This window comes from Meles meles, chromosome 6, assembly GCF_922984935.1.
Source record: "Meles meles chromosome 6, mMelMel3.1 paternal haplotype, whole genome shotgun sequence".
Classification (NCBI taxonomy): Eukaryota; Metazoa; Chordata; class Mammalia; order Carnivora; family Mustelidae; genus Meles; species Meles meles.
The window spans coordinates 33,394,138-33,420,551 of NC_060071.1; the positions used below are offsets into that span (position 1 = coordinate 33,394,138).

Genomic DNA, 26,414 nt, shown 5'->3' on the forward strand with positions numbered 1-26,414 from the left:
ATGGTTAAGCTGGGGGTTTTTTGTTTTTAAGATTTTGTTTATTTATTTGACAAAGGGAGATCATGCAGAGAGGCAGGCAGTGTGGGGTTGGGGAAAGAGGGGGCGGGGGATGCAGACTTCCTGCTGTGCAGAAAGCTGGATGCTGGGCTTGATCCCAGGACCCTGGGATCATGACTTGAGCCGAAGGCAGAGGCTCAACCCACTGAGTCACCCAGGTACCCCTGGTTAAGCTGTTTTGATCCAGCTGTGTCATCAAGAGCTGTCTATGTTGTGATGAAGCAAGTTTTTATTTTTTAATTAATTAATTATTATTTTTTTTTTTTGGAGAGAGAGAGACAGAATGTGAGAACAGGGAAAGGACAGAAGAGGAAGAGAGAGACTTTTTTTTTTTTTTAAGATTTTATTTATTGGACAGACAGAGATCACAAGTCAGCAGAGAGGCAGGCAGAGAGAGAGGGCGAGGCAGGCTCCCCGCTGAGCAGAGAGCCCAATGTGGGGCTCGATCCCAGGACCCTGGGGTCATGACCTGAGTCGAAGGCAGAGGCTTTAACCCACTGAGCCACCCAGGAGCTCCAGGAAGAGAGAGACTCGTAAGCAGTCTCTACACTGAGTATTAGAAAGGGGGCTTTCTAATGATCTCACAACCTTGAGATCATGATCTGAGCCAAAATCGAGAGCCAATGCTTAACCAGCTGAGCCACCCAGGCACCCCTGTGATGAAGCAAATTTTTAGAAAGATTCAGCTGGCAGGGGTATCCTGAATAGACTGGAAGAGGAGTCCTATTCAGAAAAATAAACCAAAACAGTACTACAGTAACTTAGACGAAAGATGATTGATGTGGTCCTTGTGACTTTGAAGTTGGGTCGGGAGGGCATGATAAACGCCAAAAAGAATCCAAAGGCAAAAAAGTCTCTAGAACTTAGTGACTGCTTCTGGAAGATAAAGGAAATGGTATGTCAGAGTTGACTCCAACTTTTTAAGACTGACTGGCTTAAGAATGCCATTACTTTTTTATTCAAATGGCACACAAAACCGTTTGTGGATTTTATGCTCAGGCTATTTTGCTTTGTTGAGTTTCTTTTCCTCCTTTTTTTTTTTTTTTTTTTTTTTTTATTTATTTTTTTTCAGCGTAACAGTATTCATTCTTTTTGCACAACACCCAGTGCTCCATGCAAAACGTGCCCTCCCCATCACCCACCACCTGTTCCCCCAACCTCCCACCCCTGACCCTTCAAAACCCTCAGGTTGTTTTTCAGAGTCCATAGTCTCTTATGGTTCGCCTCCCCTCCCCAATGTCCATAGCCCCCTCCCCCTCTCCCAATCCCACCTCCCCCCAGCAACCCCCAGTTTGTTTTGTGAGATTAAGAGTCATTTATGGTTTGTCTCCCTCCCAATCCCATCTTGTTTCATGTATTCTTCTCCTATCCCCCTACCCCCCCATGTTGCTTCTCCATGTCCTCATATCAGAGAGATCATATGATAGTTGTCTTTCTCCGATTGACTTATTTCACTAAGCATGATACGCTCTAGTTCCATCCACGTCGTCGCAAATGGCAAGATTTCATTTCTTTTGATGGCTGCATAGTATTCCATTGTGTATATATACCACATCTTCTGTATCCATTCATCTGTTGATGGACATCTAGGTTCTTTCCATAGTCTGGCTATTGTAGACATTGCTGCTATAAACATTCGGGTACACGTGCCCCTTCGGATCACTATGTTTGTATCTTTAGGGTAAATACCCAGTAGTGCAATTGCTGGGTCATAGGGTAGTTCTATTTTCAACATTTTGAGGAACCTCCATGCTGTTTTCCAGAGTGGTTGCACCAGCTTGCATTCCCACCAACAGTGGAGGAGGGTTCCTCTTTCTCCACATCCTCGCCAGCATCTGTCATTTCCTGACTTGTTAATTTTAGCCATTCTGACTGGTGTGAGGTGATATCTCATCGGCATCAGGGAAATACAAGCCATTACTTTTTTAAACAGAGATGGGAAAGTATTGAGAGAAGGCGAATTTTGAAGAAAGAGATTGAATCGCAAGCATGTTGGGCCTAAGGAGACCCATGATGGGACATGGAAGGGGATTGGTTCAGTAGGTTACTGATGATGATAAGGCTTTAGGGAGATGGTAACAGCTAGAGGCATGTACACAGTTGACACTGTCTGTGTGTACGTGCCGGTTCAAACCCTGATGGTAAGACTCTTGGGAAGGTACATAACAGTATTTCTCAAACTGTAACTTACCTACAACTTCACTTGGGATCTTGTTAAAATGCAGATTGCACATTTCTAATACTCTCTCATACAGTGCTGGTGCTGGTGCAGGGATACCCCGAGAAGAGCAGGGAGCCAGCATCTGTGCTTTGGAGTTATTAGCTGGGGAAAAAAACTCAGCAATTCCTGGGGCGCCTGGGTGGCTCAGTGGGTTAAGCCTCTGCCTTTGGCTCAGGTCATGATCTTAGGATCTTGGGATCAAGCCCCACATTGGGCTGTCTGCTCAGCAGGGAGCCTCCTTCCCCTCTCTCTCTGCCTGCCTCTCTGCCTACTTGTGATCTCTGTCTGTTATATTAATGAATAAATATCTTTAAAAATAAAAAACCAAACCCCCCAGAAATTTCTGAGAAGGAAAGAAGGACTTCCAGGGTAATGTTCCTTGTCTTATCCTTCTATTCCAGGCCCTTTGGAGAATACCTATCGTGATTTCTGGCTCATGGTATGGGAGCAAAAAGTTCTGGTGATTGTCATGACCACCCGGTGAGTTCTTCCCCTTTCCTCCCTCTGCATTCTGCCTCTACCCCTCCACCCTGTCCCCAAACATGATTCAAGAGGGGAGTTTAGCTCATAGAACAATGAGGATTAGGAAAGCCATGGCAAAGATTTGAGATGTTTTAGCTTTGTCTTAGTTGACCCAGAATTAACAAAGCCAGGAAATGGTGGGAATTGATAGATCTAACTTGTCACAGCTTTGATCTAACTTTTCAAAATTTTAATCCTTGGCTCTGGTAACCCTGTGCCAGTTATAGGCTATTCTGAGGTCCTGGCCTTATCCACTAAAGGAAGTGTCAGCAAATGTGGGGCTTTGAACCTGCTCCCTACTTCCAAAGGGCAACAGTCTTCCTGGCTTCTAAATTACCAGTTCCCATTTGTTTTCTCCTTCCCTACTACTTTTGGCAGTTTTTCTGCTCATTCATATTTCCACCTGTATAAGAATTGTAAAAAGAGAGATGAAACATAGTTGGTCAGGCAGGAAGCTCTTGATGAAAGGAATCCTTTTGAAATTTTGGTCTACATATCTGCCAAAACTTGAGGAATTACAAATTCATTAGTATCATCATTATCATTATGATAATTAGAACCTATTTCAGATGAGGAGAAAAATGTTAATGAAAATGTTTGCTCAGTTCCCTTTCTTATGGCACAGTCACAACCACCTTTGCTTCAGAGAGGTGGTAGTACAAGAAGTACCACCTTGGAGCATTCGAGCCACAACAGGGCAGTGAGGGGGCACCTGGGTGGCTCAGGGGGTTAAAGCCTCTGCCTTTGACTCAGGTCATGATCCCAGGGTCCTGGGATCAAGCCCTGCATCAGGCTCTCTGCTCGGAGAGGGGTCTGCTTCCTCCTTCATCTCTGTCTGCCTCTCTGCCTGCTGTGATCTCTGTCTGTCAAATAAATAAATAAAAATCTTTAAAAAAATTTTTTTTTTTTTTAAAAGGGTAGTGAGGCGGATTTTAGGCCTTCACATAAACCTCCTGCTAGCCTCCCAGGAGCTGGGCCTTTCCCACTTCTCTCAGCCAAGGGCTCCTATTGGGGAAGAGAATGAACAGTGGCTGAGATACAGGGCAGGGAGTTCTGTCTGGCTCACCATATTTTCTCTGCTGTCTTTTTTTGTCCACCCAGTATTTATCCTGGATATATGAGTAGCAGCAAGAGGTATCAGGAAAGGCACCAAATGGTATAACAGGCACCCAATAAATGTCTGCTAAATGAGTATATGCAAGAATGTTAGCTGTTGCTACCTCTCTTTAGAATGAAGGTTTCCCATGTTTTCTGCCAAGAAGCAAAGGTTTAAGTTAGAAGCTACGCAAGAGATGACATTGCTCTTCGGGGTACAGCAGATCATAGCTTTCTGCTGTGGAGAGGAAGGATGGATGGCTTACCTTGCTCTGTGTTGTCTTCAGGTTTGAGGAGGGCGGCAGGAGAAAGTGTGGCCAGTACTGGCCATTAGAAAGAGACTCTCGGATCAAATTTGGCTTCCTCACAGTGACCAATCTAGGCGTGGAGAACATGAACCATTACAAGAAAACAACGTTAGAAATTCACAACATAGAGGTAAATCTCAGTTTCTATTTTCTCACAGTTTTGAAGCTGGGGGAGAACTTTTACAGTAAAGAAAATTTCCAGAGGGAATAGGCAGAAATCCAGGCAGCTTATAAGTTAATTTCATTTTCCTGGGAAGAGGATATGGATATTCAACTCAGAGCCAATATACCCATATTGTCTCAGTGCAACAGTGGCATTACTTAGGAACAAAACTTACAAGAATTCTGGGTCCTACATAGGGAATTCTGTCCTCTTCAGACAGTTAACTTTTCCTTTGGGCTTGTGGAAAAGCAATTGTGGAGAAAGTTGAGGGTGGTAGGCAGGAACCTTGGTGAGGATACCAGGGAATTGGGAAACTAGAAAAGCCAAATGTAGTCTGGGGTAAGCTGAAATTCTCATTAACTTTTGCTTCTTTTCTCATCCAAGGAGCGGCAGAAACGCCAGGTGACCCACTTTCAGTTCCTGAGCTGGCCAGATTATGGTGTCCCTTCCTCGGCAGCTTCTCTCATCGACTTCTTGAGAGTAGTCAGGAACCAGCAGAGGCTGGCTGTCAGCAGCATGGGAGCGCGCTCCAAAGGGCAGTGTCCTGAACCACCCATTGTCGTCCACTGCAGCGCAGGCATAGGCAGGACAGGTAATACACCTGATGACACGGCAGCTTACAGAGCATCCAGGGATAGTAAAGATGGGAGAGAAATAACAAAGTTCTTAGTTGCTAATTTGTGAGAATTTGATCTATCAGTAGTGAACTGCCATGAAAAATTCCTCTTTAATGTCCTTTTGGTATCCCTGGCACCAGCTGTGCTAGCCAAAATATATACTTCAGAGGCCAGGGCCCCTAGGGCTTGATGGTTTATACATCTCATCAGCATGATTATCTTGTCGCCCCATGATTGTCACCTGGATGTTCCAGAGAACTCAGCTGGGCCATTGCTTCCTTCTCATCCCCCTCCCTAAAGAGATCCCCACCCTGAGCTGTACTGTCATTCCAGAGCTAGTTAGCAGCTTTTACCTTAAGGGATGTGCATTGCAGGGACTGCTGATCTTTATAGCTCAGAGGTCACTTTGGGAGAAAGTCAGAAAGAATAGGTTTCTGTTAGGTCTTTGTGGAAGCGTTGTGGAGTCTCTGAAAAATTAGGGCTCAGGTGTAGGAATGTTGTCATACTGTCTTGTCTAAGACTGAAGCAGGCAGTTCTTCTATGTCACCTTCCCACTTTCTCTTCCTGTTACCTGCAGTACTGTCTTGAGACCAGAGGCTTCTCATTCCTCTGGACCCCCAACACTCCAAAGTGAGCTCCTCCTTGAATCCTTTCAGGCCTAAGTCCACCTGGCTACGTACCATGAGGCACCTTGCCCTTGAATTCATTCATCCAGCCTGCCTGGGTCGTTTGGTAGAGGGAAGGATAGACAGGAGAAACAGACCAGTTATGACCACTTCTTTCCTTCCTTCAGGTACCTTCTGCTCATTGGACATCTGTCTGGCACAGCTGGAGGAGCTTGGCACCCTTAACGTGTTCCAGACGGTGTCCCGCATGAGGACCCAGAGGGCCTTCAGCATCCAGACCCCTGAGCAGTACTATTTTTGCTACAAGGCAATCCTGGAGTTTGCAGAGAGGGAGGGCATGGTGCCCTCCAGTCACAACCTCCTGGCCATGGAGGGTCAGTAACTGTTCCATGATCCTTCTATGTGCTGGCCAGCCTCCTTAAACTACCCTGGACACCGCTGAGCCTATAGGTTGCCATCAGTTATGCTGAAGCAATGGACCAACCTCTTCCTCGTGTCTCCTGGCGCACTCGTGCACGCAAGGCAGCCTTTCCCTTTGGCTAGATAGTTGTGGTGAAATTGCCACTAGAAGGGTCCAGCAGCAATGTGTTCTTAATTCCCAGCACCTGCTATCGAACTGTGCCTTATTAAAACCAAATTGTGGCTATTGGTTTTTGCCAGGGGCCCCGAGGTAAGTGGGGAAGGAAACTCCCTCCCCCTTTCCCAATGCTGTTCTCCTTCTCAAGGTCTCTTTCCCATTCCTTCCCTTTGCTAGGATTTGATGGGGAGGTTTGGTGAGCATCTACCTTCCTTCCCAGAGAGCTTGACCAAGTTACATACTCTAGAGAACGTCCCGAGTGCCAAGCACGTTTATACCTAGGGCGTGTATTCCAGTCTTTTCTGTCATTCTGTGTGTATGTGTGTGTGTATGCGCGTGTGCGCACGCACTTATGTGTATGGGTCCATATGTATGTGTGTATATAATATATATTGTATGTGATAATATGGTCGTATTCTATAAATACATATACACAGAGATACTCCTTTGTAGACTTTCCTGGGGCTCCGTGTTGCAGTTCAGGACTCTCTGCTTCTTGGACCTTACTGTTTATCCTGGACTAGCTGGGGCTGGGGATCATGTCTCTTGTCAGACGCCAGAGTGGTGAAGAGGACACACACATATATTCACCCCTCATGCTCCTACCACAGGCCCTCATTCTTACATAATGACTTATCTCTTTCCAGGATACTGGAGCTGAGAATTCTGATTTGTGGTGACACTGGTTTAACTCAGCATGAATTGCCCTTATCTAATGATTTTACTCTGTTTACTTTGCCAATTTGAGGAATAGACCTCCACTGTGACTCCAGACCCCTCTTCACTCTTTCTGTCCCTTGGAGCTTGGGGTCTGGGAGTAAAGATGAGCAGTCAGAGCCAAAAGCAATTGGTACGAAGTCTTAGAAGAAAGGAGAGGGAGCCCAGGTGTGAGAGAGAAAACTACTATGAGAATCCCTCCTTAGGAGAATGAACTGGGGCCCCTATTTATTCTGCTAGAAAGTTCTTTTCCTTATGTAACTTGGCCCTGTCCACTTAAAAGCCCATCTTCTCCTGCCTAGCAGCCTACCCTGGAGCTCAGGCTGGGTGGGCTCTGTGTCAATAAAATGCTTAACCCCTGGCTGGCTAGGGCAGTTGCCTGCAATCACTGTTTGCCCCCTATTCACCCATTCTGTCCCTGTCTGCTCCCAGCCTGCCCAGCCTGATGTGCCAGGGATGAAATCAAGAGTCCCAGCACTCCACATTCCCAAGAAAATCCCAGGAACCCCTAAACCTTCTATCCCAGATGAGGTTGGCAGCTGATCAGACCTCAGTAATTTTATACTGTAATAAGCTCTTTGAATGTATATATTCTTATTTTTACAATCTTTTCATTTTGTATTTAACATCAATGGACTGAGTCAGATTCAGAAAATAATTGTAAATGTTCATATCAATATCTTATAGTGATACAGTTTTGTATTTACATATAAATATACCAACATGATCAAACCCTTTTAGCTTCATCAGTTTAGTAGCATTCTGGGTCGGGAAGGCGAGAAGGGGGTCCAAGAGCTGATCTGGGAGGGTTGGGGAGGCAGGGAGGGACCTAGGTATCTAAGACTTTCAGTTCTCAGAGCCATTTGCTCTATCCATAGACCACAGCCCTAGCTCTGGGCAGGCAAAGGAAACCACCAGTTGAGGGCTTGCTGGGTGCCAGTCTCTGTGCTTGGTGCTTTCCCCCATTACCGCATTCAAACCTGACAATAATTGAGTAAGGTTAGTATGTTCACTCCCTTCTATTTCTATATAGATGTGGAAGGTAAGGTTTGGAAGATTACAGTGATTTGCTGTAGAACTGGAGCTCAGGTTGGTTTGCTGTTGGCCTCTTCACTGTGTTGCTCTCTCTCAAAGATCAAGATAGTGTTTTGTCCTTGGAAACAGAGGGAATTTTTTTTAGCTCTCCTTTCAGAGTATGAGCTGTTTCTAAATTCCAGGTAGTTGATCCTGAGCCCATGCTGCATATAGGGTGACAGATTTGGTGACTGATACTCCCAGGTAGGACCTCCTGGTGTAGGATCCTGAGGTCTGCAGAGTACCAAAGAGATCATTCTTGCAGGAAACACCATACATAGGGGTACACTGGTCTTTGTGGGAAGATCTTGAGTCATTCATTTGCATCTCTCTCTCAGAATGGAACCAGAAGCTTTGTCCATGTAGCACCATGCCCCATGCCATGTAGCTACTCCCTGTTGACCAGTGACAGCCTGCCCAGTGGGGGCAGTTCTGGCCTGAAGAGTCTGCAAATATTGGGGTGTTTTTAAATAAAAGTGATAGCTAACGTCTACTGGGTCCTTAATTCTGTTCCACAAACTGTTCAAAGTGCTTTCTAGATACTATTCACCACCCTCAGAACAATTTTTTGAGGTAGGTATTGATCAAACAAACAAACAAAACTGAGGCACAGGAAAATTTAATTAGCCAATCAAGAACCCAGATCATCTGATTTGAAACCACCTGTTGTTAACTCTTATACTAGATTCCCTCTAAGGATCCATCTCCTGATCTCCCAAAAGATTTTTCGAGCTTTTTACTTTAATCAAGAGCTGAAGTGTAGAACAAAAGATTAAGCCAACCCTTTCCTTGGATGAGTGTGTTCTGTTGGGAGCAAGCAAGCATAAGAGGTGAACAGGGAAATCTGAGAAATTAGAGGGGTTTGGAAAAATGTGGAGGAAATGAGATCAACGATAAAAGATCTGGAGGAGTTGGCCTTGAACTGTCTTTTGTTTGAAGAGGCTGTAACCAAAGTGTTCTGCAAATTCAGAAGTTATACGTGAGTTGCACATCTGAGGATTGGTGAGGTTATGACTTGTAAGAGCTCCATAAAAGCACAGATTCCTGGGTCCTGCCTGGGAGGTGGTTGGATGACAGGATGAGCCAGGCTAGAAACACTGTCTTAGTCTGTGTTCCTGACTCTAAGGAAGGTTAGCAAACTGATGTTTCCTAAATCTGAGTGCAGGGGATCAATAGCTTTCCCCTGCTGCCATAGTTTACTTGTAGCTTTTACCATTGTGAAGAGTGACTTCTCAAAATGTGAGCCTACCTGAGCTAGGTGTTTGAGAGGGAAAGAAAGGGGAAGACAAAGAAAGAGCCTAGATCTGTTCAGGAAGTCAAGGCTCTCACACAGGAGGTTGGTGAACAAAGCAAGAGAATCCACTATCAAATGCTGGACTATACAGCTGAGAACATAAGATAAAGAAAAAGTGTTTGGGCAAGGGGGCAGGGAAGAGCACTGTGGGCCAACTCAGGCTTCTTCCCATTTGAGTGCTATTTTTTCATCTAACTTACTGTCTCTAGTATTGGTCCCTTCATCGTGCCTGTCCCTGTCAGCTAGGATGGGACTCCTGAAGTAGTGTGCCCTGACACCCTCAGCTTAGGAGGCCTACCATTGTCAATCTCCATGTCACCGCATACAGGTAAATGACAGATTGGGACCAGTTCTTGGGAGACTGGACTATTTAGCTTTGTAGCTTGAGGGAGATGAGACTCTTAAAAGCAGACATGCACACAGAAACTCACAGATCAGAGACCTGGGGGGAAGTGGGCCAGGAAGAAAGCCTTCCTAGAGTGACTAAGCTCTTTAGTAGTTTTGAGGTCTCACCACTCAACCCAAGCCAACTCCTAGCTTCCTTTTTGTAAAAGAAGCAGCTACATTAGATGATACTACCATAGGCCTTCCAGTTCTTTTTTTTTTTTTTAAAGATTTTATTTATTTATGACAGAGAGAGATCACAAGCAGGCAGAGAGGCAGGCTCCCCGCCGAGCAGAGAGCCCGATGCGGGACTCGATCCCAGGACCCTGAGATCATGACCTGAGCCGAAGGCAGCGGCCCAAACCACCGAGCCACCCAGGCGCCCAGGCCTTCCACTTCTTTAAGGGGCTAGTTCTTTGATGGACTGTGTGAGTTCCTGTAGAGGAACCATCAGGCCCTTCTCTGGTTGGGTCAGCTCTGACTCCCAATCCCTAGTTTTAAGCTTGTTTTCAAAGTCTTCTTTCAAGCTGCTGCCCCTTCCCTGTATTGTCTTAGGTCCCATCCCACTGGGCCCACAACTTGGAAAGCAGGTAGTCCCTAGACTAAGACCTAGGCCTTGAAGGTTTCTGTGCTACTCCATGTGGAGCTGACAGGGTGAGTCAGAGTCAAGGAATGAACCAACCAAGGTCCCAGAGTTCCCTGCTGAGGTTCTTATATTTGCCTTAGTCCTTGGTCACTACCCACAGACCACTGTTCTCTGAACAAGGGCAGGAACTAAAGCTCCCACTAGGGTGGGAAACAGATTTTCTCTTTCTATATCTGCCCTATAGTTACCATCAAAACAGTTGTGAATATCAAGTGTTGTGGATTGTTACTATTAACTGACCACAGAGGAGACTGGGTCTTCACTACAAAAGGAAGGACAGCACTCTCAGAAACCTGTTGGAAGTGTTTATTCTCCCTCTACCACTTACCATCACTTTTATAAAAATCTATAAGCTAAATCTGGCATGCTGCAGCCTTTTTTTTTTCATTGAGTATAGCAGACACATGATGTTACATTAGTTGCAGGTGTACAACAGTGATTCAACTTCTCTTTAAGTTACACTGGCATACTGCAGTCTTAAGCACCCATATTTTTTCCAGCCAAGGCCAAGGTGGACATAGCTAGCTACACCAGAATCCTAGCTAGAAGTGTTGAGTGGAGATTGGGAGCAATGATCCTTTTTCACATGTTCAGGGTAGTATGTCCCTCATGGTTGTTAGGACTCAGATGGAGATGAAAAAAAGTAGAAAAGACAGTGAGATGTAGATAGAAGGTAGTCAAAAAAGGCACAGTGCCTCTTCCAACTCCAGGCTCACTTCCTTCCACCCCTCTCCCTACATCAGAAGCTGGCTACTTCTCTAAGCTAATGCAGTTGTCTAAAGCCTCAAAACTGGCCAGATGCTCAACTGAGCTTAGGTCAGTCATTTCATCCCATGGCGTCTCCTTTGCTTCCCTGACCTTGAATGAATACCTTATTCTATGGCAGCAGCCAGTGGATGTATGGAGTCTGAAGTTCAGGACAGATACTAGGCTGGAGATGTCAACTGGGGACTTAGTTTAGATAAAAGCTGGAGGTCTTGGAAGTGGGTGAGAACAGAAGGAGGGGGGCAAGAAGAGAGGAGAGACATTTGGAGTTACCAATGTTAAGGAGAGGATTAAAAAGCCTGTGAACTATTCTGATTAATAGACAAGTAACAGAGGGCATGGCCAGGTTGTATTCTCCCAGTCTGGTCAGTGGAAGGGAGCAATTAGGATGAATAAACGGATTTGGAAATGTAGGTTCACTCGTGATCTTGCGGGGCAGGGGCTGAAAGGGAGGTGGTATGAATGGGAGGTGAAAGAGTGGAGACTGTAATGCTTGGGCTGTCTCCAACCACAGCAAGGCCTGCTGTTATCTCTTCCATATTAGGACTCTGAGTAAGGTTGCAAGACAAAGGAACCTGCTGCTTAAAAAAAAAAAAGTCACCAAACAACTGACATACCACCCCCCCCCCCAAATTTTTTTTTGAAAATGTAAAGCCAGGTAAACCAGGGAACATATTGTTCTATTTATTTTTTATTAATGCTCAGTGAAGGGAAGACATTTCATGGCAGTAAGTAGCAATCTTGAAACCCACTAAAAAATTCCAACCCTCCAAACCACCCAGAAATTAGAAATATGGAGTAGTACAAGTTAAGGCAGTTGTTTGTCAGAGAAATGGTTTCTTCACACAGTAGACTCCCACTGCTGGGTCCTTTAGGCCAGTCCTGGGCTCTTCTCTCAGATTGCAAAACCAGGGAATTTGGGTGTAAAAGGCCAGGATGAGGGAATGGTGAGGAGATGAAGGAGAAAAAGGTCTGTGAAGCCCTGCCTAAATGCTAGGCATACTTTTTTTTTTTTTTTTTTTTAAGTAATCTCTATGCCTGATCCAAGGCTTGAACTCACAACCCCAGGATCAAGCGTCCCATGCTCCACAGACTGAGTTAGCCAACCACCGCAGGCACGCTTTATTTTTCATCTCACAACAGCCCGCTGAAGTAGGTATTCTTATTCTTAGTTATAGATAAAGGAAATTGAGAAGATAAATAACTTGTGAAAGACATCCAGCTACGAGGTGACTAAACTGGGATTCTGACCAATAGTTTGAGCTTTTCCCCTTGAACCTTTAGGGAGGTCTGGATGGGGAGTGGAGAGCAAGCCTCAGATGCCCCTCACCTGGCTATTCCCACACTGGCAACAGCCCTCACAGCTGGCCGAGGTCCCGTCAGCAGGGTACTGGCACTGACACCTTTTCGGCAGAGTCACTAAAGTGCGGGCCCTAAATGTCTCAATCACCACCTACCATAAGCACCCTAAAGAACCAAATGAGTCCTTTCTGTGAATGAGGGTGTGTGCGCACGCACATGCGCGATGCTTGTGAGACAGGTTGTCATAGGTGTGGCAGTTCTGAGTGGAGGTATGAGGTAAGGACACATGTATGTATGTGGTTGGGAGAAATATCTTGCCTCTTGGAATATTATTTTTTTGGAAAGGGCCAGAAGTCATTTGGAACTATCTGGGGGACAAACTGCCCTTGGAATTAGGGTGGTAAGGTAAGGTGGTAGGAGGGAGGCTGTTTTTCTCCACAAGTTCCAATTGGATCATGGACCCTAGTATGTATAGAGACAGCACATGGGGGAGTGGACAAAGCTCAGGCTTTGGGTCCAGACAGGCTTGACTTGGGCAAGTCACACTACTGCTCCGTTTACTCAACTATAATTAGGATAATAACCCCTCACTCACACAGAAGTGGCCTCCTAGGAGTCAGAACCTGGCTTCCCAATGTGACTTCTCGAAGGCAGGCCCTCATCAGTATCCATTCACTGGTTTGTTCTGACAGAGTAGGGGAGGGGTAGGGTGGATGTAACCAAAGCAGCTGGAGGGTCAGTGTTACCAAAACAAATGCTTACTTTCCCAAAGAGTCTGGGACTCCTTCTCCTATGTAGTCATGAGTGTACTGAGTCAGAAACAATAATCCCTGGACCCCTTCCAAGGGACCTCCTGTGCCTGATTACTATGGGCACTGGGTGCTCAGAGGTGAATTGGGTAGAGCGGCTATCCTCAAGGAGCTCCGTCTAGGGAGCACTGTTCAGGCGGGGACTGCCACAGGCCGGTGCACTTCAGGGGGTATAGAGTGTCAGCGAAATCTGGTTCTCTGGAGCAACTACTCCGGGTGCAAATGTTCCATTACTTCCTCCACAATATACCACTTGCTGTTTAGGCTTACAGTCAAATACTTGGCCCTTTGGCCTCCACAGAAGCTCAGAACTTTACTAGGTGTATTAAAGCACATTTAATCATCACATCTGATCTTCATAACAGAGCAAGGATTGTTACACTCTTGTACCGGACAGGAGGCTGATCCATGGATAATAAAAAGAGACTAAGTAAGAACATGGGATTCAACTTCCAGACTAATGTTCTTTCTGGTCTACTACTATGCCTCATCTCATATTCATACAGTATCTGTTATGCCTTCATCTAGGGCAGAAACTCTTGGGAAATAAAGTAGAAATCTGAGATGGGGCTCCAGACATCAGGGGATTTCTTTTCTTTTTTTTTTCCCAAAGATTTTATTTATTTATTTGACAGAGAGAGATCACAAGTAGACAGAGAGGCAGGCAGAGAGAGAGGGAGGGAAGCAGGCTCGCCGCTGAGCAGGGAGCCCGATGTGGGACTCGATCCCAGGACCATCAGGGGATTTCTATTCTGAATTAGAAAAACTTGGTTCTCACCCTAAGGAGCCCCCTGGTCTGAGAATGAACCTTGACCTCCGTGGCCCTGCTAGGTACTGGGCCTTCCACTAACTACACAGTCCACATCTCTTGGTCTTCCCCGCTCCACACCCTCTCCTTCAATGATTCCATCAACTAAGCTACCTCCCAAATTCTAGTCCCCATTTCACATGAGATGACCCACTGTCCTTCCCAAATCAGTATTCCTTCCAACCTGTCCTCTCTCCTTAATGGCAAGCTTTCCTCCCCATTAGATAATCCCCTTCCCTATAGATGCTGAACGAGGGAAGGGTCCTTAGAGCCTGCCTTTCTGCTCCAATTTCCACCCTCCTTTTACAGGAGGGAAACAGGCCCAGGGGAAGAAGTACTTGCCTAAAAATATATCACCAGTCACTGCCAGGCTATGTCTAGAACCCAGATTACCCAACCACTAGCCTTGAACTCTACTACCTCTTCACATACCAGGCCACAGACTCCTTTCCCTCCATCATCAAAACTGAATTAGTCACCCAGACCCCTTAAGTCTCTCTCAAATACATCTCTCCTTTTTCTTTTTGCTTCCCACTGCCACTGCTCTGGTCAAGTGCTCATTACATCTCATCTGAATTGTTGGGACAGCCTAACTAGCAACAGGCCCCACTCTGCCCACAGGACTCTAAAGCCCTTCACATTCTGCACATCCCACATTGACCAAATGAACTTCCTTTCCTGGATGCCTCAATCCACAGGTCTTTCTTGTTCACTCCATGAGCTCTGGTCCCAGGCTCAGCTCTGTTGAACACAGAGATGTAGGGTAGCCTCTTTCAACTTCTGGTTGGAAGTTAGGACAAACAGAGCAAATGATTCATGGAAGGATCTGAGAGTTTTTGACTTGAGAGATACTGAAGGTAGGCAAAGCCTTCTGGATTGGGTGGCTGGGAGAGAGAAAATAAATTCTCCCTTGGCTCCACTATGTATTACGCCTCCCACCAGAAGATGTATGTTTGTAGTCTACAAACCCAGTATTACAATAGCCTTTGTGCCTCACCTTGCTGCCTATAGGCACTCCACACTCACTCTCAGAACCAATTCAGCTCCTGGGATGTTGAGCATCTTTTTTTTTTTTTTTTAAAGGTTTTATTTATTTATTTGACAGAGAGAGAGAGAGAGAGAGAGATCACAAGTAGAGAGGCAGGCAGAGAGAGAGGGGGATGCAGGCTCCCTGACGAGCAGAGAACCCAATGTGGGCTCGATCCCAGGACCCTGAGACCATGACCTGAGCCGAAGGCAGCGGCTTAACCCACTGAGCCACCCAGGTGCCCCGATGTTGAGCATCTTAAACCACAGCTCTGAGCCTGCAGTCCTGCAACAATGCTGCTAGCACATTATGTTGTGCAAGTCTAAGAATTTTAACCAGGTGTTAAAGTTTTCTGCTGTTTGATTCCATCTCTCCAACCCTGATTTTTATCACTACAGCCACATTTGAAGGTCGTTACCAATATTTTCCATTTACCCCTTTGTGCCCCTTGCTAAAAATGACTTGACCCCTTCATTTCTGCCTGATGAAAGCATAAAGACCCTCCTTGAGTGCCAGCCATCTCCTCCACGAAGACTTTCCCAGTTTTCCTCAGCTAGGAAGAATCTCCCTGCTCTGAGCTTCTATGTTTATTTATATAGACATTTCTGCCTTACCTTACTTAGCTCTTGCTGTAGCATCGACTCGGGTAGGTCTGGAGCCCTTGCAGGTTACAGAGAGAGCATCTCATCCAGCCTCTGTAGTCGCACTCAGAAGCAGGTGCAGTATGAATGTACTTGCCTCACCCAGGGTAAGTGCTCAGACCAGCGCCGGCTGCTTGAACGCGGGACTTAACGGCTCACACCACTCGTTTAGGTAGCTGCCTAACAGAATGGGCCGGACCGGACTAGGTTACACAACCTGGGGAGTCGGGCCATTCCAGCCAGTCGCTAGGATGTCCCCACCAGTCTCCCCTACCAGCTCCAAATGGAGTGTGAGTGCGAAGGAAGTGGGGCCGGGTAGCCTCGCTGGCTCCTCCTCCGAGTCCACCCTGCGGATCTCTGAGTCTCAGGTCTCCTTCCAGTCCACGGGTCTCAAGAAACTCGAGGGGGCGGGACCGGAGAGATGAGGGCCTCTACCACGGATGCGCTTCCCACTCGCGGCGAGTTTAATTTATTTATTTAATGTTTTTTGGAGGGAGGGAGCGTTCAATGAAGGGGAAGAGGTGGAGCGAGGGGAGGAGGCGGGCCCAGGCTGACTGACGCTAGCGCCGGGGAGCCAATGGCCCGTGGGAGGCGTTCCCCCCCATTCAGGACTCCTCGCCTGGCTCGGAAGGTATGTTAAACAGCTGCTTTTAATTTGGTCTCCCCAATCTCGGGCGTTTGGGGGGCTAGCTCGCCGGCCAGTGGCTCTGGCCGGTCCGCCACGGTGCGGGCGCCGTGGGCCCCGGGACGGAGCTAGGGGAGGCTCGGAGTCCGGCGGCCGAGGGAGGCGCGGGGCAGGCCAGGAAGGAGAGCTCTTGGCGCCGCCCGCTCGCCAGTGTGTGTATTTCCAAGCCGGGCCGGATTCGTGGGGAGGGGGTCGGCCGGCCCGGGTCGCCAGTGCGCCGGCCGTGCTGCCTAGTTTATTTCACCGAGCAGTCGGTTTCGGTAGGTTTCGGCGGCGAACTGGGTAAGGGGCGGGCACGGGGAGATTCCCCCCACCGCCCGCTCCTGGAATGCCTTTAAAAAAATTATTGTAAAGAAGAAAATAGGGGATATTCCGTACGCCGACTGGAACCGAGCCCGGGCTGCGGCGGGCGGGCTCGGCAGGGGGCGGCGGTCTGAGCCCGGCGGGCCAGGCCCACTGAGCCCGCGGCGCCCGGAGTTGGTTGAGAGCTGGAGTTCGCGAGCGAGCTGGAGCCCGCAGCTTTCCCCGCTAACCATGCTGGGCGAGGGCGGCAGCCTCCCGGAGGGTTTTGTTTCGGTCCGCAAACTTGGCGGAGGGGGCGGTGGGCGAGATCCGAGAGGCGCGGGCGCCGTGGGCCGCGGTTGTTATGGACTCTGGGGGCGGGGGCAATGCCGGACTTGCGGGAGGGGCGACCGGCGGCGGGGGAGGGCACCGGAAAGAGCCCCCCGCGCCTGGGCATCAGCTCCGCGGAGCGCGGGTCTGTGTTCTCCGAACTCCCGGGCCGTGGCAGTAGAGCCGGCATTCGGCGCCGGAACCCGCCAGGCCGCGAGCTCGCGCGGAACTCGGCCCGGGGGTGCGGAAAACCTCTAGGAACTCGGTGGCGGCTTCGACCCGCGGCCCCAGCTGATCCCCTTGCAAACATGGAGCTGCCTCCTTCCCCGCCCACCCCAGGGCGGCCGAGGCGGCGGCGGCTCCCTTCCCCTCCCCCGGCCGTGCGGCTCGCCCGCTGAGGGTGCGGGGGCGGGGGCGCGGGCGTGTGAGCGCGCCCACGAGGGGGTGGCCTGAAAGGGGCAGTGAAGGTCGGTAACTGGGAAAACAGTCTCCACGCTCGGAATCGGGAAAAGGAAATGCATCAGCGGGCGGGGAGGGGCGCGGGGGGCGCGCCTGTCAGCCGGGATGGCGGCCGCGGGCTGGAAGGCGGGGCGCCGGAGCTAACCGCCGGGGTCGGGTGGGGCGACGCGGGGAGAGGAGGCGCCGGGGCCCTGGCCCACGGAGCGCCGAGCTGCCCCTGCCTCCACTCCTCGGCCTAGCCTGTTTACTATCTACTCCAGTGGCCGCTTGTGCAACCCGCCCGGAGGGGAGCTGAGGGGCGGGGCCTTTCCCTCTCTCTTCCACCCACCTCGGGCTCCTCCAGAGGGCCCGCCTTCTCTTGTCTTCCACTGGCTGGGCGAGACTCCCTTTTTTCCTTCTCGGTTCCCAACTGGATGACATTCTCCCGAGCTCCGCCTATCGGAGGCCGGGCTGGAGTTTAAGTTGCTAGGATTTTTTTCCGTGAAGGGCGGAGGGAGGATTCCTGCGGCTTACGTGAGGCGCAAGGTCCCGCCCCCACTCCTGGTTGGTGAGATGGCTAGTCTCCGCCCCCTCCGCCCGAGCGAGCTGGGAGGGGGGAAGTCCACCCCTTGTACTCCGCCCCCTCCCCTAGCCTGTGTGCGCGCTCCGCACATGTGTGAGTCCCGCCTTGCTCCTTCGAACTGTCCTCCCGCCCGGAAGTCCCGGGTTTGGAGTCCTTGGCGGGGGGTGGGGGTGGGGGTGGGGGGGGGCGAAGAGAGCTGAAAGGCACACAATGATTCCTCTAAGGCTCGAGATCTGGTAGCTTTGCGATGAAGTTAGGGGTTAACGGCTTGAGTGGATTTCTGCGGCCTCGGCTCCAGGAGTTCTGCACGGTTGGGGAGGAGGGGTGGATCTGGCCTTCCGGGCCAATTACTAAAGTTCTGACCCTGTGGCCTGGCCGTTCCCGCGCCTCTTGACTTCCCCGAGATCGCCCTGAATTTCACTTGAGAACGCCGCGGACGCTGGCAGCTTGTCCGTAGGTGGCTTTATCTAAGACTCTGAGCACCCTAAGCTTGGCCTGGGTGCTTTAGGCAAGGTCCGGGGTGGTTCACCCCCTACTGGCAGAGGAGTCGGGGGGGCGGCCCAATCCTGCTTGGATTCGAAGTGGTTCTTGACGTCCAGGTGGAGCGTCGTGTGGCACCCAGTCCAGGGAGCAGGGGACGGCCCAGAGTGAAAGGTACCCTTCATAAGTTCTGTATAAGTGTCGCTTCTTCCTAACCTCGGAGAGGTTTGACTCGAGGGTCGCTTTCGTTGGTGTGACTTATTTTTAGAGCTCCGTCTTTGGGCAGGGCTTGTCTTTCATCTGTTAGCTAGCTACTCATGGAGTTCACAGTTGAGTGCCTTGTCCTTGCGGCTGGAAGCCATCCTTGGAGTCAGGCCCACCTGTTGCCAGCGCTGGTTTCGTTGCGGTCTCCGGTGGATTGCGGAGGGAGGACAAGATAGGACCTGGGAGCGGATTTCCTGGGGCCTGCCACTTGGGGACTGACAGGGCTCTCGGGGGAGTAGCCTTTTTGCCGGAGAGCGGGAAAATTCTAGTCCCGCCCCCTCCTTTCCTGGCGCTTCTTGAGCGCCCCCCAAAGCAGGGCCAGCGTCCGTTCTCTGCCTCATTTGGTGAATAAATAAAAGCAACCTAGGCATTGCAAGCACTTTGTCTCTGTGCGGTTGAAGCACTATAACCTACACAGAGAAGGCCTAGGGACTGCCATTAACACTTGTTGGCCAAAGGAGTAGGTGAACAGCCATTCTTATCTTTTGTCATCAACTGTGGAATTTTTATTCTTTGTATGAAGCGTGGGGTGAAAGTTCATTTATACTGTGTCCTGTTTCGTCTTCTGATTCAGTTCGAGTCCGAGTATGCCTCTAGATCTACCCGGGAGATCGCAAACGCCTTACACCTCATGCTCCGCCTTCCGGAGGCTTGCCAGGGCGGTGGCTGTTAGGGCCCTGCCTTCTTTTTGGTTATCTCCGCCCTCTTAGGACTGCATACTCAAGTTTAGGGATTGTCGGTGTTAGAAGTGTGCAGCCACCCCAGCAGCGCGCTGGTAACCACTGGGGCTATTTTTCGGCTTTGGTCTCCAGCTCTTAATTCTGTACGTACTGATAGGAGGTGTACGGATCCGGTTGCTCCGGATATTTGTGTTTACAAGGAGGCAGAGTGCGGAAATGTAAATTGTAGAGAGAACTGGCTAGAATGAGGTTCTTTTTCTTTTTCATTCTTTCTTTTTTTTTTTTTTTTTTTTTTCTTGTAAGGGGTCCTTCACGCTGGTAGTGCTGGTGCCTCTCCTTTTCAAATCCCTGGGCTTCGGATCTCAGCTGCTGAGCTCCGCGCCCCCTCCTGTTTCGGGCCCTGGAACTCTTTGCACTTCAGTCTCTAGTGTAAACATTCCACAAAAGGACTGCTAAGGTTCAGCCTCCTCGCGCGGGGCGGAGTCAGGTCCTTTCTAGACGGTCGTCCTGGCCAATGGAGGCTGCTACCGGCGCCGAGATCTCCAATCGGGGGGTTGGAGGCGGGGCCTGTCTCACTTACGGACATTTTAACCCACATCGGTTACTTACCTTCCAATGCGATGACCGGCGAGGGCGGGAACCGACTTGTTGGGCCTGTGGCTGAGACCGCAGGGGGCGGGATAGGTGAAGTCCTCCAATGAGATGTGAAGAGCTCCCTTGCTTCCTCCAATAGTGTTGAGGCGTGGGGGTGGGATTCTGCAATTCGTCTCCAATAGGCGGGGTTGAGTTAGGGAAGCTCCCCGCCAATAGGGGCGTGGAGAAGGTGAGCGGCTCCCCCTCCCCTCCCAGCCGAGGGGGAAGGGGCGGGCAGCCGGCGGGCAGGGCACAGCGATTGGTTAAACCTTTGACGGGCGGATAATGCGGCCTGTGGTGGAGCGAAGTTGAGTCTTCCCTCTGCGGGGCGGGCCGGGGGAGTGGGCGGGATTTCCCGGGTAACAGAGAAGCGGCCGCGGCGGTAGAGGCGGCGGAGACGGTTTCTCCATCTTTCCCCCCCTCCCCTTCCCCCCTCGGAGTTTCCCTCCCTCCCTCCCTCCCTCCTTCCCAGTCTGGGCACCGGGGCCTGTGACCGTTTCGTTAGCGGAGAGGAGGCTGCCAGTCCGCTTCGGCGGGCCTGTGCCTGCGCCGTTCTCGGGGCCTCCCTGCTGAGCCCAAGGCTCACGCCGGGAGGGACACGCATAGAGAAGCGGCCGGAGCAGCTTTGCGGTGAGAGCACGCCGGGCCAGGGTCGGGGCGGGGAGCCTGGTGGCGGGTAACGCTGGACTCGAGGGTGTGTATTTTTAGGGGGGGCTGACCTCCTCGGCTTCCCGTAGAGCAGGCGGGCGGGAGGTGTGTGGATGTGTGAGGGGGGTGGGGGGCGGAGCGGGGTAGCTCTTCGTGCGGGAGGGGGAGGAGAGCGTAGTCCCGGTGCGCGCGGAGGGGGCGGGCTCTCGCGCCGCCGTTCAGGGGCGGGGCCGGCGCGCGCGTGCGATTGTGGAGAAAGGGGCGGGGCGGCCCTGGCTAAGTGCTGTTTGCGGTCGACCACCACTCCTGTCTTCCCGAGGTGGGCGGGGCGTCGGCGGGCAGCCGCGCACTGGCATGCTGGGGTTGGGGGACGGGCAAGGGGTCTCCCGCGTGTGGCTTCGGGGCGCGGCTGGGAGGGGGCGTGAAGTCGGCTTTCCTCCGCCTTCTCGGGATCCGGTTGGCCGGAGGGGCCGTACGGAGCGGCGATGCCACTCCCCCAGGCCGTCCTCCCCTTTCCCCCGGTTTCCGCCTCCTTGGCAAGTGAGGCGGGGTTCGGGAAAGCCCGCTGTCCGGTCTGGCTTGGAGATCTGCCCCGCCCTACGTCTTCGTGGGGTGGGAGGGGCTCCCGCCGACTCTGAGCTGCGGAGGTGTCAGGACTTACTCCTGTGGCTCGGCCATGCCTTTTGCCTCGGGCAGGAGAGCTGGGTGCCAGAGCTGTTGTCTCTGCTTAGCTCCACGCAGCGTCGATGGCACCGCTCAGCCTTGGAGATTGGGAGCATGGTCACTGCCACTCCCCCTCCCCGAATTGTAATTATTGGGGCGAGGTGCTCAAGGTCCTTTCGTTGGAGTCTTGCGGTGGAGTGGCTGCTCGTGCTGTGACCATGCTTCCGCAGCGGTGATTGTGGGGGGGGAGGGGCGGAGAGTCCTCAGAGACGAGAAATGTGGCCGGGGACAACCTTTCTTGGAGTTCCCTTGATGTTCAGTTACTGTGGCTGTACGGGGCGGGGTTTCCTTTGAGCCAATGGGGTAGTGGGTAGTTGGACTTGGCCACTGTTAGGTACTTTAGGACTTCAAATCCAGTTAGCCAGAAAAAGTCTTTAAGTAGGCTGAGATACAGGAAAGGAAGGGTTGGATTTTCATCTTACTATTTAAAACGATGTGTTCATAAAAGATGGTGATTTTAAAAAATTCTGAATAAAATGCTCTGATTTCTTCGGCTGTTAAATTTTTTAATGCTTTCATTGTACATACAGGTGGTTCTGCTATGTGAGCTTAATTTTACAAAGGAATAAGTTGCAATTTAGGTAACTATAGGTATTCTTGAAAAACCTCTTTTTCTGGTTATAATTCTGTGAGAACATCAAGACTTTCTGTTTATATTCTGTAAAACAGCGTTCTTGCCGTTTTGTTAACAGAGGGTGAAGTCGAGGACTAATGCAGTTTTGTGTATGTGACTTTAGTAGCATTGCCCTCCTACCTGTATTGGGTAGTTGCCTTAAGACGTTTCATATTTAATGAACTATTTAATTAAAAAAATTTTTTAAGTAATCTCTACACCCAACATGAGGCTGGAGCTCTGGAGACAAGAAGTCGCATGGTCTGGCTGAGCCAGCCAGGTGCCCCATAATGAATGATTTTAAATGAGTTTTTTGCTTTGAATGGATACATTCTTTTTTCTTAAGAGAAATTATGTGTTTTTATATTTTTTCATGAGAGAATAAATGTGGAGGAATATATTTATAGACTAATATCTGAGCAAGTCCTCTGGCTGAAACCTGAAGTTAAATTCTGGATTGGTGCTTTGTTCAGTTGGGACTGAGAGCTTGATGTCCTGGCCCATATTCATGAGAAGAGAGTAAGTCCCATCTCAGTCAAGGAAGTAGCAATGGCAAAGGTAGCTTTTCCATTTGAGTAGTTGTGACTGTGGTAGAATTGGTGTGGAGACAGAAAGCCTGGCTGTTTTTTCTGATGTTATAAATTGCCAAAGATAGTGATGATAGTACAGTCTAACACTGAGGGAAATTTGTCAACACATAGTTGTTCCCACCATTTGCAGTGCTGTCTGCTGGGAAACACGGAAGACCTAAATCATGCCCTTAATATGTTGTCTCTTGGGGCACCAGGGTCAGAAGTCCCAGATATGCTTTAAGGATTCAAGTAAGTGCCTGGATATACTATATTAGGAAAGTTTTTATAAATGCTTCTTATCTCTCCAAATATCAGTATGATACATACTATAGTTTTGTCAGAGTTAAGACCCTAGATAGATTGGCATTTTGTAATTAAGACAGTTTTACCCAAGGAGTAAGATTGTTTTCCTTATTTATTAAGGAAAGAGGTATGTAGTAATTTGATAAGATTATTGGCAAAGCTTAGTCTGTTTACATCTGAAATACAGACAAGATAACTGGAGATCTTTTCAAGGCAGATAATGACTGCCAATTTTGGTCAAATTAAAAGATTATGTCCCTGTCATTCAGTAATCTAGTTAAGTGCTTTATTTATTTATTTTTTAAAAGATTTTGTTTATTTATTTGACAGCAAGAGGGGGAACACAAGCAGGGAAAGTGGGAGAGGGAGAAGCAGGGTTCTGGCTGAGCAGGGAGCCCTATGTGTGGTTCAGCCAGGACCACGGGATCATGACCTGAGCAAAAGGCAGGCACTTAAACGACTGAGCCACCTGGGCCCCCCTAGTGAAATGCTTTAAAAGGCTTTCTGGGGCTGTCTGGGTAGCTCAATTGGGGGTCTGTTTTTGGCTCAGGTCATGATTCTAGGGTCATGGGACAGAGTCTGGCATGCGGGCTCCTTCCTGGGCAGGGAGCCTGCCTTTCCCTCTGCATGCTGCTTGCCCTCTCTTGCTTTTGCTCACTCTCTCTGACAAATAAATAAAGTCTTTAAAAAGGTTTTCTCCCTCTTCTGAGTAATACTAAGAGTTGTTAAGCTTTACTTTCTGTAGATTCTCCTAAAAATGATAGTTAACATGCTTTTTATTTTTTTTATTAAAAAATTTTTTTAAGATTTATTTATTTATTTGACAGAGATCACAAGTAGGCAGAGAGGCAGGTGGCGGGGGGCAGGCACCCTGCTGAGCAGAGAGCCCGATATGGGGCTCGATCCCAGGACCGTGAGATCATGGCCTGCCTCTGAAGGCAGAGGCTTAACCAACACTGAGCCACCCAGGCGCCCCGCTTTTTCTTTTTTCTTTTTAAAGATTTTATTTATTTGACAGACAGAGATCACAAGCAGGCAGAGAGAGGCAGGCAGAGAAAGGGGGGGGGAAGCAGGCTCCCCGCTGAGCAGAGAGATGGATGCGGGGCTCAATCCCAGGACCCTGAGATCATGACCTGAGCCGAAAGCAGAGGCTTAACCCACTGAGCCACCCAGGTGCCCCCGCTTTTTATTTTTTAAAAAGAGATTTATTTGAGAGAATGTGCATGCGCAAGGTGGGTGGGGGAGTGCAGTGGAGGCAGGTGTAGAGGGAGAGAGAGAATCCTCAAGCAGACTCCCCCCTGAGCACAGAACCCAGTGCTGGGGCTCCATCCCAGGACCCTGAGATCATGACCTGAGCTGCAGTCAAGAGCCAGCTGGTTAACCAACTGAGCCACCCAGGCGCCCTATTAGCATCCTTTTTAAAACTGTACCTACCCTCTGTCTGCTTGAAAAATGACTTTCATTTTTTTCTAAAGATTTATTTTTATTTTTTTAAAAGATTTTATTTATTTATTTGACAGAGATCACAAGTAGGCAGAGAGGCAGGCAGAGGGAGAGAGGGCGGCAGGCTCCCTGCTGAGCAGAGAGCCCGATGCGGGGCTCGATCCCAGGACTCTGAGATCATGACCTGATCCAAAGGCAGAGGCTTAACCCACTGAGCCACCCAGGTACCCCTAAAGACTTATTTTTTTAACAATTTAAAAAATAAAGATTTATTTATTTATCCTAGAAAGAGAGCACGCGCACACGAGCTGGGGGGGCAGAGGGAGAGGGAGAGAGAATCTCAAGCAGACTGTGCACCAGCTCAGGTTGAGATCAGGACCTGAGCCGAAACCAAGAGTGGGAGACTTTTTTTTTTTTTAAGATTTATTTATTTATTTATTTGAGAGAGAGAGAGATGGCGAGAGAGGGAACACAAGCAGGGGGAGTGGGAGAGGTAGAAGCAGGCTTCCCTCTGAGCAGGGAGCCTGATGGGGGGCTTGATCCAGGATCCCAGGACCTTTTTTTTTTTTGGTTTTGTTTTTTTTTTTTTTTAAGATTTTATTTATTTATTTGACAGGCAGAGATCACAAATAGGCAGAGAGGCAGGCAGAGAGAAAGAGGAGGAAGCAGGCTCCCTGCTGAGCAGAGAGCCTCATGCAGGACTCGATCCCAGGACCCTAAGATCATGACCTGAGCCAAAGGCAGAGGCTTTAACCCACTGAGCCACCCAGGCGCCCCGGATCCCGGGATCTTGACCTGAGCCGAAGGCAGACAGCAACGACTGAGCCACCCAGGCGCCCCAAGAGTGGGAGTCTTAACCGACTATACCATCTACACACCCCAGTAAGAACTTCCATTTATTGAGCCATTATGTCCCGGGCACTGAGTTAGGTACTGTACATTTATTAATCCATTTAATCTTAATGATAACCCTGTCTAGTGGGTACTGTGAAGTCCATGTTTTAAAGATGAAGAAACAGTGATACAAAGAGTTTAGAAGTGTGGTAAGTGGCCATGGTAGGTGTAAACCCTGGTGTTTGGTTCCAGAGTCCCTGCTCTTAATTCTACACTTCACTGGTGTCTGTCTAAGGATAGTAAACAGTCAAGGAGCAGTGTGCTTTTAAAAACAATTGAGGTAAAACATATGTAACAGAATTTACCGTTTCATCTATTTTTTTGTTTTGTTTTGTTTTAAAGATTGATTTATTTGACAGATAGAGATTACAAGTAGGCAGAGAGGCAGGCAGAGAGAGAGAGAGGAGGAAGCAGGCTCCCAGCCAAGCAGAGAGCCTGATGCGGGGCTCGATCCCAGGACCCTGGGATCATGACCCGAGCCGAAGGCAGAGGCTTTAACCCACTGAGCCACCCAGGCGCCCCCGTTTCATCTATTTTTAAGCGTACAATTCAGTGGCATTAAGTACACTCACTTTGTTGTGCAACTATTACAACTATCCATCCAGAACTTTTTCATCTTTCCAAACTGAAACTCTGTACCCACCAAACAACAGCTCCTTTATCTATCTGTCTGTCTTTAAGCATTTTATAATTTTAGCTCACGAGTGTGTGCATGAGGTGGGGGGGCAGAGGGAGAGGAAGGGAAAGAGAGAGGAATCTGCACTGAGTGTAGAGCCCTTTGTGGGGCTCAATCTCAGGACCCTGAGATCATGACCTGAACTGAAATCAAGAGTTGGTCGTTTAATCGACTGAACCACCCAGGCACCCCAACAACAGGCCCTTTAAATCTCTCCCCAGCCCCTAGCAACAACCATTCTACTTTATGTTTGTGTGAGTTTGACTACTCTAGGTTCTTGATATTTAAGTGGAGTCCTACAGTAATTGTCCTTTTGTGTCTGGCTTATTTCACTTAGAATAATGTCCTCAAGGGTTTATCCATGTTGTAGCACATGTCAGAATTACCTTCCTTTTTAACAGTGAATAATATTCCATTATATGTATATATCACCTTTTGGTGATTCATATATTGGTGGGCATTTGGCTTGTTTCCACCCCTTGGCTATTGTGAATAATGCTTCGAAGAACATGGA

At 49.2% G+C, this 26,414-nt stretch overlaps 2 protein-coding genes across 7 annotated transcripts in view; both read left to right on the top strand.

Moving 5' to 3' along the window:
• Positions 1-6,768, top strand: part of PTPN9 (protein tyrosine phosphatase non-receptor type 9) — an 87,625-nt gene extending 80,857 nt beyond the window's left edge. Inside the window, exons 10-13 of the mRNA XM_046007676.1 lie at positions 2,680-2,758; positions 4,183-4,333; positions 4,751-4,958; positions 5,777-6,768. Coding sequence (XP_045863632.1) covers positions 2,680-2,758; positions 4,183-4,333; positions 4,751-4,958; positions 5,777-5,991 — 653 coding nt within the window. The 3' untranslated portion in view covers positions 5,992-6,768. The remainder of the gene's footprint in view (positions 1-2,679; positions 2,759-4,182; positions 4,334-4,750; positions 4,959-5,776) is intronic.
• Positions 6,769-16,240: 9,472 nt separating this feature from the next.
• SIN3A (SIN3 transcription regulator family member A) overlaps positions 16,241-26,414 on the top strand; it is a 76,629-nt gene continuing 66,455 nt past the window's right edge. Inside the window, exons 1-2 of one of the 6 annotated variants that reach the window (XM_046007671.1) lie at positions 20,385-20,658; positions 22,733-22,833. The gene's annotated coding sequence lies outside the window, so the exon portion shown is untranslated. Of the gene's footprint in view, positions 16,285-16,461; positions 16,599-18,173; positions 18,626-20,384; positions 20,659-22,732; positions 22,834-25,117; positions 25,213-26,414 lie in introns of those variants that run through there. The other 5 variants (XM_046007668.1, XM_046007675.1, XM_046007670.1 and 2 more) reach the window with 5 other exon arrangements.